General features: G+C 44.6%; 1 protein-coding gene across 1 annotated transcript in view; it reads right to left on the minus strand.

Moving 5' to 3' along the window:
• LOC145414864 (PIH1 domain-containing protein 1-like) overlaps nucleotides 1-16428 on the minus strand; it is a 212651-nt gene that overhangs the window by 74754 nt on the left and 121469 nt on the right. Inside the window, exon 3 of the mRNA XM_080284286.1 lies at nucleotides 6150-6335. Within this exon, the coding sequence (XP_080140412.1) occupies nucleotides 6150-6335 (186 nt within the window). The remainder of the gene's footprint in view (nucleotides 1-6149; nucleotides 6336-16428) is intronic.

Here is a 16428-nt window from a genome sequence, read left to right on the forward strand (position 1 = left end):
CTGTCAATCGTTGACTGACGCAAGGACCGACGATTCTGGCGATTGATGATGCGCTGCCGGAAAGCACGCACTTCCTCCACGAGTCCCAAGGGCCCCATCTCCCTGTCGCAGTCCGGGTGTTCCAGGTAGTCTAGGACGAACTCTAGATGTTCCCGGAGTGCGCTCAGCTTGGGGATGGCTGGAGTAGTGTCCTGCTGGGCGGAGTCTGCATCATCATCACCTTCGTCGTCGGAATCTTCAAGTTCGGGACTGACACCAGCAACCGAAGACGCGATCTCGATATCAGACAACGTCTGATACCCAGGATCGCCCTCGTCGTCGTCCAACCACTCACGAACATCGTCCACATCAACATCGTCGCCGTGCGTACGTAGCCGTGCATGGAAGTCATCCACGTCAAACCCTAGGAAATCGTACTCCACATCTGTTCCGAGAAGCAGACGAGACCAACCATTTTCAAGAGTTTTCACAGGGACTTCCTTCCATGCACTAGCCCAGTTGTACAGCGCAGACTTGATGTTGTAGCGGCGAAGGTTTTCCAAAGTCCGCTTGCCTCGAGTGTCACGTCCTTCCCTGCGCTCATCCTCGTCCTCGAGAACCACCATCACCTCGTCCAGGAACTTCCGACGGTACAGGCGCTTTGTTGCCACGATCACTCCTTGGTCCATTGGTTGAATGAGAGCAGTCGTATTAGGTGGCAGAAACATGCACCTAATACGGCCATTCTCAGCAACCAAGTCCTTGTCGCACGGGTGGGCAGGTGCATTGTCGAGGAGAAGGAGAGCCTTTACCTGGTCGCGAGGAATTCCCAGTGTCTTCGTCTGGTAATGTATGACCTCCTTGACGAAGTGATGGTGAAACCAGTCTTTGAAAATCACAGCTGTGAACCATGCTTTCAAAGAATGGTACCATACGACAGGAAGGACATCCATCACCCCACGAAGGCACCGAGGCTGCTTTGCACGGCCAACAATAACGGGCTTAAGCCGGTGCATGTCGTTAGCATTGGCACAACACAAAGCAGATATCCGTTCCTTAGAAAGCTTGCGGCCAGGTACACGCTTCTCCGTCTCATCGGCGAGAGTGTTCGTTGGCACCGAGCGATAGAATAGGCCAGTTTCGTCAGCGTTATAGACTTGACCGAGAGTGAGGCCCTCCCTGTCGATCAAGCCTTTCACCTTGTGCCGAAACTCGTCCACTCCATCCTCGTTAGCGTCCAATGCTTCGCCATGTGCTTTACGGTTAGTAAGGCCATGTCGCAACTTGAACGCGAAGAGCCAACCCTCGGATGCCTTGAAGTCTAGGGCGTCGTGAAGCCTTGCAAACTTCTCAGCAGCAGCCTTCAGCTCCGTTCCACGTACCATCACACCAGCTGCACGTTGCTGTCGATACCAAATCAACGTGGAGCGTCCGATCTCTGCATACTTGGGAGTAAACATAACCTTCCTCTCCACGTTGCGTTTGCTTCTCGACGAGAAGTCAGCCGTGTACTGCATGAGCTTGTCTCGGGAACGCTTGATATCAAACAAAGTCGACCGGGCCAGGTTGAACTCGCGGAGAATGCGAGAGGAAGACCAACCCGCATCAACCTTCTCCAATATCTCCCGTTTCTTCTCCAGAGTCAACACCACTCTCTTCCTTTTCTCAGGAGGCGGGGCCATCATCACACACACTAAGAGTAGGGCAGAGAGCAGCAGGAGGCCTTGCAGCAAGTACGGCACCACCACAAAAGCGAGCACGTGGGCAGCCATGACGAAGAGCGTAGGTCTTGTCGCGGTGAGAGACAGGCGGGAAGTGGGGAGGATGCAGCGGCGCTCTATCGGACGTCGGAGGAATGACGAACCAAAACAATGCTCTCACGCGCCGCGCGCGGCAAGTTCAAATTACGGACGGCAAAAAATCGATTTTTTTTCCAATTTTTTTGGATTTTCGGACCATTTTGGGAATGTTTGATCCCAGGACGATAAGGTTCGGTTAGTGGGGATGTTCGGTTATTGGGCGTCCGGATATTAGAGGGATTACTGTACTGTCATGTAGTAACTTTTTCACTTCCATACTCACTTCCCTGTTTCTTATCACTGCTTTCAAAGAACCAGCAACCTTTCTTCCCTGCTGTACCCTTTCAAGCACTTCACCCTCCAAACCTCCATCCTTACTCATCACACTACCCAAGTACTTAAACATACTCACATTTTCCAATTCCTCACCATCCAACCTCGCTGTACATTCACTGACTTCACCTCTCTCAAAGACCATCACTTTACTCTTCCCTACATTCACCTTTAGATTCCGTTTCTTACACACACTCCCAAACTCATCCACCAAGCCTTGCAACTCCCCTTCGTCTTCACTCAACAACACAGTATCATCTGCAAACAACAGTACAGGGAGTTTCCAAACACTATCCTCTCTCACCAGGGCCACTCCAACATCCACTACCCTACCTTGTACCTCTTTCATTACCCCATCCATGTACAGATTGAACAACCATGGAGACATGACACATCCCTGTTTCAACCCAACTTTCAAAGAGAAAAATTCACTTAGTTCACCATCCACACGCACTGCAGCCTTTGCACCATTGTACATACTCTTCACAGCATTCAACAACTTCCCATCTACTCCATATATTCTTAACACTTTCCACAATCCTTGTCTATCCACCCTGTCATATGCTTTCTCCAAATCCATGAAAGCCACATACAACTTCTTTCCATTCTCTAGAAACTTTTCCACTAAAGATCTAAGAATGAATATCTGATCTACACAACCTCTTCCCTGCCTAAAGCCTCCCTGTTCTTCTCCAACTAACTTCTCTGTTCTTTCTCTAACTCTGTCAATAAGTATCCTACCATACACTTTTCCTATTATACTAAGAAGACAAATGCCCCTGTGATTACCACACACTTCTTTTTCCCCTTTTCCTTTGTACAAGGGAATAATTATACCTGACTTCCAATCCTCCGGGACTCTACCTTCCTCCCAGGCCAATCTGCACATCTTCCACATCCATTCTACTACTATCTCTCCCCCATGCTTCAGCATTTCACCACACACTCCATCAATTCCCGGGGCTTTCCCCGATTTAACTTTCTTCATTGCTTCCACAACTTCTATCCTACTGATTTCTTCCTCTCTTCTCACCTCCCTCCTTCTCCCAGCCATTCCCCAGCCACTTATACTCGCATTACTTCCATCCTCTACGTTCAACAATTCCTTAAAGTGTTCTCTCCATCTGCTCACTTTTTCTCCCTTCTCCACTAGTAATCTACCATTTTTATCTTTCACTCCCCAGCTAACTTCACTTCCACCCTGTCTTACTCTTTTCACCTCTTACCAGAACATTTTCTTACAGTCCCTCCACTTTACACTCAAATTCCTTCCAAATTCCTCATCCACTCTCTTCTTACTCTCTCTTACTAATCTTTTTACCTCTCTCTTTCTTTCTACATATAACTCTCTCTTCCGCCTCTCAACTTCTTCCACGCCCCTATTTCTCATCCATTCATTGTATGCTTTCTTCTTTTGTGTCACAGCCTGTTTCACCTCTTCAGTCCACCACGCTGTTCCTTGCACCCCCCTCCGTCTTCTCTTCCTTCCACACACCACATCACATGCTGCACATATTTCTTCTGTAAATATCCTACACACACCTTCCACATCTCCCATCTGCTCCAATTCATATTTGCCCAATCGTTCCTCCACTTCTCTCTTATACTCTGCCTTTTTCTCATCCTCTTGTAACCTTTCCACTCTCCTTACAACTACTCCTTCCTCTCGTCTTTCCCTTCTTCTATTCCTCCATCTTACTTGAATTCTAATTCTGGCCACCACCAAGTAGTGGTCAGAAAGTCCACTCCCCCAACCTCTATAAGCTCTTGCATCCATTACACATCTTCACATCCTTTCATCCACACACACATAATCAATCATTGCCTTCCTTTCATTCAGTTCACCACCCACCTTTCTCATCACTCGCCATGTATACCTGTGGATCATTTTATGCCTGAAGAGGGTATTAGCTATCACCAACCCCCTCCCAGCACAAATGTCCACTAACGCACTCCCATTCTCATCTATCTCAGCAGGCACACCCCACTCACCAACTATTCCATCCACCATCACATTCCCAACTTTACCATTGATATCACGAATCAAAAACACTCTCTCATTCCTTCCAAACTTATCCATGCACACTTCTACATTTGTCCAGAACTCTTCTCTCACTCTTCTAGCACGATCTTGCGTTGGCGCATACACACACACAATCGCCCACATTTGTATTCCAACTTTCAACTTTACCCACACAATCCTTGACCCAACTGTAGTGATTAATTATTTCTGTTTCTACCCGTGCTACCCCTGCCTATGACCCTGCCTCCCTTGTTGCTACCCCTGCTGCTGACCCTGTCTCCCCCACTACTGACCCTGCCACCCTTACTGCTGACCTGCCACCCCTGCTGCTGACCCTGCCTCCTCTGCTACTACCCTTGCTGCTGACCCTGCCTCCCTTGCTACTACCCCTGCTTCTGACCCTGCCTCCCTTGCTGCTGGCCCTTCTGCCTACCCTGCTGACTCTGATAACCTCAATGACCCTGTTGCTACAACCCCTGCTACCACCCCTGCCACCATCCCTGCTGCTGAGCAGTCAATATACCTATCACTTAGTACTCATTAACAAAGGCTAAAACTACATCATAGAGAATAAGTAATTTTTCAGTGTCTAAAAAAGGCTCTTCTTTTGCCTCTCTTCCCTACGATTTGCACATTAACAGTGTGCCAGTGACCCCCTGAGAACAGTGTCAGCTGACCTGGGAGGGGTTAGGGGAAGTCTGGGGAAAACTGACAGTAGATATTTTGGAGGGTGATTTTTTTTCAAAAATCTTTTATTTTTATTTATTTTTTCTCCTAAATTCAGTACTTACCTCATCTGAAGTGATAAGGAGTTCCTAAAAGGTTTACATAATAGTAAGGTGGTTTAACTTTAATGTGTAACCATTTGGAATAAGAAATATTTATATTTACTATTTTTTTAATTTCCGAAATTTGGGTGTAACATACCTGAGTTTACTATAAGTGGGACCGATTTTAAGTTTAGTGTTCTAGGGTTCAATACATTAAATATAAGTTCCTTATTAAATATTTAGTGTTTAGCATTGACCATTAACACTTGCTAGACACTGTGACTGCACTGGGGTAACCGACTCTGACTGCTAGAAACTTTTTGGCAGGTTTTTCCTGGTCATTCGGCAGTTTCTGTTCTTTTGGCACCTGCTTGGCCCCGAAGATGCCGAATGAGAGGACATTTACTGTATTATTATTATTACCATGTATTAACCACACACTTTTACAGTTCTGCTGAACTGCTTCTCCATAACCTGAATAATTCTTAAAAGTACAGTATATAATAACTTATTACTCTCTCCACTTCCCCACCTCTCTTTTTCTCCCTCTCATTTCATCCCTCTTCTGCACACCCTCTCCCCCTCGCATTTAATTCTCTACTTCATCCACTTTCTCAGTCTCTCTCCTTCTCTCATTCACTCTCTTACCTCTCCACTTCATTCACTCACTTTTCCTTTCTCACCCCTCCCTCTCTCTCTCTCTCCGGCTCTCAATCTTTCCATTTCTTTCACTCTCTCTCCATCCCTTTCACTCTTTCTCCACTTTCCTCACTAGCTCCTTCTCTCTCCCACTCCAATCTTCATATTTTCTCCTCAACTCCTGATTCTCTCCACCTCTCTCCCCAGTCTCACTCCCTTCCTCTCTTCCAGTCTTACTCTCACACTGCTCCTAGTGAGGCTGCACTTCCCTAACTCGTTCTCCAAGTCTCTCAACCTCTCCCCTCCTCCTCTCCCATCTTTCTCTCTTTTCCTCCTACTGGTGAAGCTCCTCATTGTCCACTTCCCTCATGCTCTTTCTCTTGCAGTCTCCAAGACTCCAGCCAAATGTTCTTTTTCTAACTCTCAATCCCACCATCTCTCTCTACCTCTCTTCCTCCATCTCTCCCCTGTACCACTCCCTACCTTTCTCTCTCTCCCTCATTTCCTCCACAGTCCCACTCCTTCCCCCACTGTCTCCCCAGTCCCACTCCTTCCTCCACTCTCTCCCCAGTCCCATTCTCTTTCTCACTCTCTCCCCAGTCTCACTCTTATCCTTCTCTTGGTGAGGCTCCCCAATCGACATGGGAACCCTGAAGTCCCCAGGATTGTCAGACTCGATGATTGTGATAAGTTCTTGGTCAGTGATGTCCTCTGGGTCTGGAATTTGAGGATTCGTGCACACATTGATGAAAACCTTCTCTCCATCCTTGTCTCGGGTTTTGATGCACAAGCCTGAGGGTGAACATGAAGGTTTTGTAGGTGCACACATTGGTAGTTACACATCATCATCATCACCATTATTATTACTATTACTGACATCATAACAATATTACAATTATTATTATAATTAAAACCAATGCCTTCCCATAATGATCATCATCACATCCCACTTCCCACTTTATACTTGGAATAGGCAGACTCTCCACCCACCCACACCCACACACAATAATGTAAAAAAATAATAATAATAATAATGACAAGTTATGCAGTCAGTAATAAGAAAGAATGCCATCACTGTTGCTCTGACCCCAGACTTATCTAAAACATGAATGCCTTCACCCTTTGTTTATTAATTTAATTTCATTTTTAAAGGTTTTGTGGTAGGTGGGGGCGCTCATCATCCACTCACTCGATGTACTGCTGCTCTCCGGTGTCTGCCCTTTCCTCTCCTCTCTCCATTCCTTCCTTCCTCTTCTGTCTTTCTTTATTCATTCTTTCCTCGTCCTTCTGCCTACGGGTGACTTTACATTCCCTCTTTTGTCTTTCTGTCTTTCATTCTTTCCTCTTCCTTCTGCCTATGGGTGACTCTACACTGAGTGACAAGCCTAATGGTTTCCTGTACACCAGGAAACCATTTACTATGCTGGGTGGTAACCATATAACCAAATTTTGGCACCTGGTGGTTTAGTGGGTAATTACAGCACTCCAATCGGATTGAGCCGGTGAAGGTTTATATCCAAGGGGCGGTTGGGGTTATTGCTCATGTAATGCCACTCAGGGATGAGTGAGGCTGGTCACTCTCATCTTAAATGTCAGAACCAAATTGCCTAGCCCCAGGCTTCTACGCTTCTCATGGGGCAACGTAGAATTGGATGATGGATGGATGGATTTTAAAGGTTCAAATACACTTGCATTTGTTAGCCTTGATCACCTAATGTTGGTGTTCATGCTGATCAATCTCTATCACCCTCTCCATTCAGTCTTTTATTCCTGAGGTAACAATGTATGACTTCATTCCAGGTCTTTTTCGGTTTGTCTCTCCTAACTCAACACATCGTATCACTCATATCATTTATGTAGGTTCCAACACGCTTGCATGCACTGACCTTGTTAACCCGTCATGTCCCAAGCTATTTCGCACCTCCGACACCTCCCAATCCCGAGGTATTTTCGATTTTTTTTTTTTTTTGGCTAAAACCTCCGCTTTTGGTGAGAAACATTGAAATTTCATAGAGAAATCGCTCACCTGAGGTTTAAAATAATCGATCCAGGTAGCAGCACCTCCTTACCTGATTGGGTTTTCTAACAGGCTGGCACCAAAGAAAACGAGTTCTATGGTAGGGTAACTATTTCACACCACTCATAAACAGTATTTATTTATTTACAGGTAACTCGCACGGAACACGATCTCACGGAACACGCTCGCAATTATACACGGGAAGGGCTGGGATACATATAAGACAACGTAAGATTAAAGATCCATTATGAAAACTACAAATTAACGGAGGAGAGGCCTTTGAAAGATCAAATCCTCGAACGTCACCGCAGCGCGCGGTTTTTTTGATTACGTGACGATCTAGGCGGGAAATCATTCAGTGAGTGAGACATTCCCGAGTACAGTAGCACAGTATTTGTAAGTTAAATATTTACAGTACTGTACTGTTCTGGTAAGTTTATGTGCAACTTAAAGTACTATTAAATAACATTAAAGCAAGAAATAAAGTCTTATAACCAGTTTACCTGATAGGCGTCAGAATATTGCCTTTTTTATTTGTTCGTTTTTTCCACAGTACTGTACAGTATTGTAAGTTAAATATTTACTGTTCTCGTATGTACTGTACTTGTAAGCACTTAAATAAAGTTAAATAATTATATAAAGCCTTGTAACCAGTTAACCCGAATTATATGATTACCCATGATCGGCGTCGGAATATTGCCTTTTTTGTTTGTTCGTTAAACTCTTACTGTACTGCTTTTCTACAGTACTGTATTTGTAAGTTAAATATTTACTGTTCTGGTATGTACTTGTAAGCAATTAAAGCATTAAATAAAGCCTTTTAACCAGTTAACCTGATTTATATGATTACCCATGATCGGCGTCGGAATATTGCCTTATTTGTTTGTTCGCTAAAGACTTATAATAAGAGAAAAATACATTTTTGTCTTGGTATCTTTACCTATTTGCTCAGGTTTGCTGTAATGGTTTGGATCATTTGATGCAATGCAACGTGTAGAAAACTGTGAAAACACTCGGGAAGTGAACGAAAATCTGGGACATGCGACTGACCTTGACTTCACCCTCTCATGTATCATCTGTCAGTTCACCATCTGCTATCGTGATGAGTGGATGTACAATTTTTTCGCTCGTGGCCATGCCTAACCACACATAGTTACACCCATTATCTCGACCCAGACAGAAAATACAATCTTTTTCCTCCCTTGCAAAACACACTCAACCACCCTGTTTACGAGACAGCAATATATATTGCGAAAATGACAAGGTAAAATGATAAAGATGAACGTAAAATGATAGAGAAGATGAACATGTTATGACGGAAGAAGTACGTTTTCCCCGTCTGTAAACGTATTTATTTCTGCTTTGTATCCGTATTCGTAGTAATTAGACTTAATGTTAGTTCTGAAACTGCATTACGATTCTATTTTTAGCCATTCTCTTGGTGTGGGAGCTGGAAGTTGTGACACAACTTCCTTGTTGCTAATCGGACTGACCCTCCACTTTATTCTCCCGTGGCAGAGTCTAGCCTTGGAGGACGTGCAGTTTTCTCATTTAGGACTGAAAATTCAACTCTTTCGCTCCCTATTCCAAGCATGGGCACAACGATAACGTAAAAAATAACTCAAAACTACCATAAACGTATATCAAAAAGGTGAAAATGTATTCATAACATTTCTTTTTTTTTCCAGCCATTCCGAACAGATTATGTACTGAAATCATTCGATATCACAGTACTGCATTTCTAAGTTAAATATGTACTGTTCTGGTATGTACTTGTAAATTAAAGCACTGGTACCAGTTAACCTGATTTATATGATTACCTATGATCGGCATCGGAATGTTTCCTTGTGTTTACGTACAGTATTTGTGTGTTGAAGTTTTGCTCTGGAGTACTGTATTTGTGAGTTATAACATTAAAAAAAACCTTCTAACCACTTACAGTGCTTTCTAGTGATTACCAGTGACAGATAACAGCAAAACAACACATTTGGGGGGTCTAGGGAGCAAAATACGGAGTAGTTTAAATATACGCGATTTCGCACCTAACACGGCATGGTAGGAACGAAACCCACGTGTTCCGTACGAGTTACCTGTACTTGGTACGAATTTACATGTAGTACGAGAGTATATTGGTTTTCAAACAGTAACACAGGCATTATAAGCATTGTTTCACTCACTAACTCATCACCATACCTGACCTTCTTTTGCCACATTACCTGATCATCATTTCTGACTGTTTCTTCCCCTAATGCTATGTAAACTTTGTCCTCCACATTGTCATCGATTGGGGAATCACTCTGGCTCTGAATGTCTTTATTGGCCAGGTCACTGACAACAGGTGAATTCCCGAGACAATGGCGTGTGGGGGGGGGAGGGGGAGGTTATGCGGTGTAAGGCATTGTCCCTGCTTGGCATCTTGTAGAGGAATAGAGGAAGGTGTCCCGTGTATACGTACGAAAAATCACGCGCGAAAATTGAAAATTGTGCAAATTGGGGACCTTGCAATTGCACGATGTACCAGTACGTCGTCGGGACTGGCAAATGCAAAATGTTGCAACGTACCCATACGTCGAAGGGACGCGGCGGGTTAATCTAATGGTGACTTTCCATGATGCTCAATCTTGAACAGCCTTTGTATTCAGTCCCTTAACCCTGCAAGTCGCACTCTATGACCTCATCCCAAGCCTATTTCAGCCTACCTGTCAGAGTTCTACCCCTCTGCCCTTAACATTCATACCTATCACCCTCCTCATCCAATTGTCATCCTAAATCCTCTTCACATTCTACTTTCAGGTGATTCTATTTAACAAAGAATAGCCTTTTGTTAGTGAAACTGTATATCTAACCACACATTTACAACACTGCTTGGCTATCCATCCATCCACCTATCTATCTACTGTCAGACGCCTTAATCCTGGACGGGGTGATTACAAACTGCCTCCAAGTCACCCTGTCCTCTGCCATCTGGCTGCCCTCTCTCCAACTCAGTCGGGTCTTGTTATGTGACAGGGCCATGTCAAATGATGAATTACTGCATAATGAGGTTGATATAACATGGGTTCAATGGGGTTAGGGATTGTGACCTCAACCACGAAACCTGAAAAAAAAAAAAAAAAGTGTCCTAGCCAGGTCCGAGTCATCACCAAGGCTCCTGTCCCCAGACTAGGGGACAGCTGGAGGGCCTGGATGATCACTCCAGGTCCTCAGGAGGGGATGAAGAGTGATGGGGAGGGTGATGTGGCGATGCCATGGGAAGTACTGTAATGCAGTGAGGCTGAGGGAGAGTGATATGGTGAGACAGAGAAAGCTGAGTGGTATGGGTGAGGGAAAGCGTGGCAGTGTGGTGTTTAGGTGAGTTAAGTGGCGATGAAGACAAGACAGACATGATAAAGGCAGGTGATGCAAGACGCTGCTGAAGACCACTTACTGATGGCACAGGCTCTTTCTCAGTGCTACTGGCAGAGAAGAAAAGGGAGGTGATGGGGGTCGGGCATGATGCCTTTCTGTCAGCAGCTCCCTGTACACCCTCAGGTGTTATTCAATTCCATGCACTGATGTGTCATGCCTTGCCAGGTTCAGGTCCTTGTCCTTGATGAATGTAGTGCCCTTGTCCATAATTGCAAGGAGCTGCTTCAAAGTGTTCATATTCAAAACACGAAGTTGCCCATCCTCACCACCCTCCTGTGTCTCCGCCACTCATTCCCTTGGCTCAATGAGCTCCTCTGAGGAAAGCTGCTTGGTGTGGCTGCTTGGATGTCTTGCACATCATCCTCATCCACCTCCTCAAAGCCTGCCTTTTGCAAGAGGTCAATGATGTCTCAACAGATGCTTTCAACCACTGAGAACCCTGTGATGGAGTACACACACTCCAGCCAAAATGCCACACGATGTAAAATGTACATTGCTATACATCCTTCAATGCTGTTTTGATATTGTCAATGACGTGCTGTATGTTATACTTCTTCCAAAAGCGCCACCATCACATCCCTCGCCCAACGTCACCTGCTCTCACCATCTGCTCCATGGTGTGGCAGAGGTAATGAGTCTAGAATGTTGCAATGATGCCCTAGTCCATAGGTTGCAGTGGTGATGTCGTGTTGGGGGCCAGGTGCACCAATCTGATGTTGTCAACGCACTCCTCAATGCACTCCTGGTGGCTCAGGGCACTGTTAACTAGGATTTTTTTTTTTTTTTTTTTTTTTAATGCAAGGAAGAATTAATCAAAGGCCAAAAACCAACAATGGTAAAAAATAAATAAATAAAAAACAACAGAAAGCTTAATCCAAGATCCAATAATTCTGAGAAGCCTGGATAAACAGCATCTGAAAGACTGGAGATCATAGGATGTAGAAAATACAGACAGAGGGAGTCAGTTCTGGACTCGACGTACTGCATAAATGAAGGACAGGGAATAACCATTAACTCTTGCATTAGAGAATTCAACAGAAAAGCGATGAGAGTTTGTTGCTAGATGGATGCTACTTACCCAACGTAGTGGTGGGGGGATGCAAGCAGACAGTTCAGAGGAGCAATGATGACTGATGAAGAGAAATAAAGGAGATAAAGATGCAACTGAGCGGCGAAGAGACGGAGGTTGAAGGGAGCCAGTAAGAGAAGCAATGTTAATGAGATGAAAAGCCTTTGACTCTATCTTTTTTTTTTTTTAATGCAAGGAAGAAGGAACCAAAGGCCAAGAACCCACAAACTGCTCCTTCCAGGTAAAAAACAAAAACAATTCAAAAGAGAGTCAAATCCAAGATCTGTTTATTTTGAGATGCCCGGACATACTATGTTTGAAAGACTGGAGATCACAGGAAGTAGGAAATACAGACAGAGGGAGATAGTTCCAGAGCTGACCTGGTGCATAAATGAAGGACTGGGAGTAACGGTTAACTCTTGCATTTGAAAGCTGGAAAGAAAAGGGACGAGAGTTTGTTGCTAAATGGGTGCTACGCACTCATTGTTGAGGTGGAGGGATGCAAGTAGACAGTTCAGAGGAGCAGTGACCACTGAAGTAGCAAGAGAAAAGAGATAAAGATGCAACAGTGCGATGAAGAGACAGAGGTCGAAAGGAGCCAGTAAGAGGCGAGAGTTAAAGAGATGAAAGCCTTTGACCCCACCCTATTGAGAAGAGTTTTATGTGGGGGGGCCTCACCACACATGAGAGTTGTACTCTACACAGGGGTGAATAAAACCCATGTATAAAGTCAACAACTGTGCAAGGGTAAAGAAGCTACGGAGTTGGATTAGCACACCTAATCTCTTGGAAGCAGATTTTACAAGAGATGTAATATGATCTTTCCAAGATAAGTCCCGAGAGAAGGAAACCCTATGTACGTTTAAGGATGATGCAGGATTGAGCTGGATATTATTAAACATTAGTGGGTACTCCTGTGGAAGATTTTGTCAGGTTGATAGGTGTAAGAACTGGGTCTTTGATGCATTAAAAACAATAAGTGTATTTTTAGCCCAGTCAGAGATATGAGCCAAGTCAGACATTAGGTGTGCCATAGGATCATCCCTTGTTTGTTGAAGTAATTGTTGAGATGGTCATTCCAGGAACCTAATGGAAAGGTGAAGGGTGGAATCATCAGCATATGAGTGGACAAGGTTAGATGTATTGCTTAGAAGGTCATTGATGAATAAAAGGAAGAAAGTTGGTGATAGGACTGAGCCCTAAGGAACACCGCTGTTGATAGATCTAGATAAAGGTACAGATAGGAGGATGGAAACCATAAGAGGAAAGTTTGGAAATTAAAGGTTTATGCCAGACTCTATCAAATGCCTTTGAGATGTCAAGTGCAATGGCAAAGCTTTCGCCCAAGTCTCGAAAGGAGGATGACCAAGAATCTGAAAGGTAGGTGAGAAGATCGCCAGTGGAGTGTTCCTGACAGAACCTATACTGACGATCAGAAAGAAGGTTGTGATAGGAAAGATGCTTTAAAATTTCTCTGTTAAGAATAGACTCGAACTTTTGAGACACAGGATGTTAAAGCAACTGGACGATAGTTAGGAGGTTGGGAACAGTCAGCCTTCTTTGGGACTGGCTGAATGAGAGCAAACTTCCAGCAAGAAGGAAAGGTACAAGTTGACAGACAAAGGCGAAGGAGTTTAGCTGGGCAGGGTGTAAGTACAGAAGCACAGTTCTTGAGGACAACAGGAGGGACCCCATCATGCCCATATGCCTTGTTAGTATCGGGGCCAGTGATGGCAGAAAATACATCAGCTGAAGGAATATTAATGTCAGCCATGAGGAAGTCAGAGGAGGGAATTGATGGAGGAACAGCACCGGAATTATCTAAAATGGAACTGGAAATGAAAGTCTGAGTGATGAGATCTGCTTTCTCAGTAAAAGAAATAGTTACAGAGCCATTAGAATGGAAAAGAGGTGGGAAGGATGATGAGGTAAAGTTGTTAGAAAGATTTATGGCAAGGTGTCAGAAGGAGCAGGAAGAATTCGAGCTGGAGAGTTCAGAGCACTTAGTCTATCTATCTATCTATTGCCAGACGCCTCAATCCCGTTTGGGATGGCCACAAACAAATCGCCTCCAAGTCGCCCTGTCCCCTGCCATTTCACTGCCCTGCTCCCAACTCACACCCCCCTCTATCATATACCTCTCCACCCTATCCCTCCATCTCATCCTCGGCCTCCTCCTCCCTCTTCCCCCCTCCATCTCACTCACATACACTCTCTTCATCAGTCTTTCACCCTCCATCCTCTCCACATGGCCAAACCACCTCAGTGTGTTCCTCATAACGCTTCCTATCACATCCACATCAACACCACAACGCTCCTTTATATCCTCATTCGTCAGCCTGTCTCTCCATGTGACTCCACATGCTCCTCTTAAATAACTCATTTCCACTGCTCTCACTCTTGACTTGTGTCCTTCCAACAACGTTCAAGCTTCACTTCTGTACGTTAGAGTTGGTATCACAATACTGTCATGTAGTAACTTTTTCACTTCCATGCTCACTTCCCTGTTTCTTATCACTGCTTTCAAAGAACCAGCAACCTTTCTTCCCTGCTGTACCCTTTCAAGCACTGCATCCTCCAAACCTCCATCCTTACCATCACACTACCCAAGTACTTAAACGTTCTCACATTTTCCAATTCCTCACCATCCAACCTCGCTGTACATTCACTGGCTTCACCTGTCTCAAAGACCATCACTTTACTCTTCCCTACATTCACCTTTAGATTCCGTTTCTTACACACTCTCTCAAACTCATCCACCAAGCCTTGCAGCTCCCCTTCATCTTCACTCAACAACACAGTATCATCTGCAAACAACAGTACAGGGAGTTTCCAAACACTATCCTCTCTCACCAGGGCCACTCCAACATCCACTACCCTACCTTGTACCTCTTTTATTACCCCATCCATGTACAGATTGAACAACCATGGAGACATGACACATCCCTGTTTCAAACCAACTTTCAAAGAGAAAAATTCACTTAGTTCACCATCCACATGCACTGCAGCCTTCGCACCATCGTACATACTCTTCACAGCATTCAACAACTTCCCATCTACTCCATATATTCTTGTTACTTTCCACAATCCTTGTCTATCCACCCTGTCATATGCTTTCTCCAAATCCATGAAAGCCGCATACAACTTCTTTCCCTTCTCTAGAAACTTTTCCACTAAAGATCTAAGAATGAATATCTGATCTACACAACCTCTTCCCTTCCTAAAGCCTCCCTGTTCTTCTCCAACTAATTCCTCTGTTCTTTCTCTAACTCTGTCAATAAGTATCCTACCATACACTTTTCCTATTATACTAAGAAGACAAATGCCCCTATGATTACCACACACTTCTTTTTCCCCTTTTCCTTTGTACAAGGGAATAATTATACCTGACTTCCAATCCTCCGGGACTCTACCTTCCTCCCAGGCCAATCTGCACATCTTCCACATCCATTCTACTACTATCTCTCCCCCATGCTTCAGCATTTCACCACACACTCCATCAATTCCCGGGGCTTTCCCCGATTTAACTTTCTTCATTGCTTCCACAACTTCTATCCTTCTACCACTTAGTACCCCCCCCCTGGGGGTAGGGGGGTTTCAAGAATACTCCCCCAGTATCCCTGCTTGTTGTACGAGGCGACTACAAGGGTTGGTGGTGGGTTAGTGCCCCACCCCGTAAAAAGAACTAACTAAAAAAGCGAATAAAGCGCCTCGGACCCGGACGGACCATACGTTGACGACTAAGGAACGGACAAAGGACATTCTTAGGGTGGGAACATGGAATGTGAGAGGAGTGAATGATGAAGTGAAAGAGGAGAGAGATTGTTCAGGTGCTTGAGGATGCACAAGTGGATATATGTGGATTGACTGAAACTAAATGGACAGGTGAAAGGGTGAGAGAATGGGAATATGGTGTAGGTATATGTGCGGAGTCAGTGAGAATGAGAGGGCAAGAGAGGGAGTATGTCTGATGATAAGCAAGAAATAGAAGGAGAATATAAGAGAGTACGGAACAGTGGGTGCAAGGATTGTATGGGTGAGGATGAAAGTAGGTATACAAGCATGGGCGATTGTATGTGTGTATGATCCAACAGAGGATCGAGTAGCAAGAGTGAAAGATGAGTTTTGGGCAAGAGTAGAAGCATGTATGGACAAGTTTGAGAGGAGCGAGAGAGTGCTGTTGATTGGAGACATGAATGGCAAAGTTGGGAATGTTCGAGTGGATGGAGTGGTTGGTCAGTGGGGTGTGCCAGCTGAAGTAGATGGGAATGGTAGTGCTTTGGTGGACATCTGTGCTTGTAAGGGGTTGGCAATAGCCAACACCTACTTTCGTCATAAGATGATACACCAGTATACATGGAGAGTAATGAGGAGGATGGATGGTGAACTTG

The sequence above is a fragment of the Coenobita brevimanus genome, chromosome 101, assembly GCF_032717465.1.
Source record: "Coenobita brevimanus isolate Jiangsu-jjx chromosome 101, ASM3271746v2, whole genome shotgun sequence".
Lineage (NCBI taxonomy): Eukaryota > Metazoa > Arthropoda > Malacostraca > Decapoda > Coenobitidae > Coenobita > Coenobita brevimanus.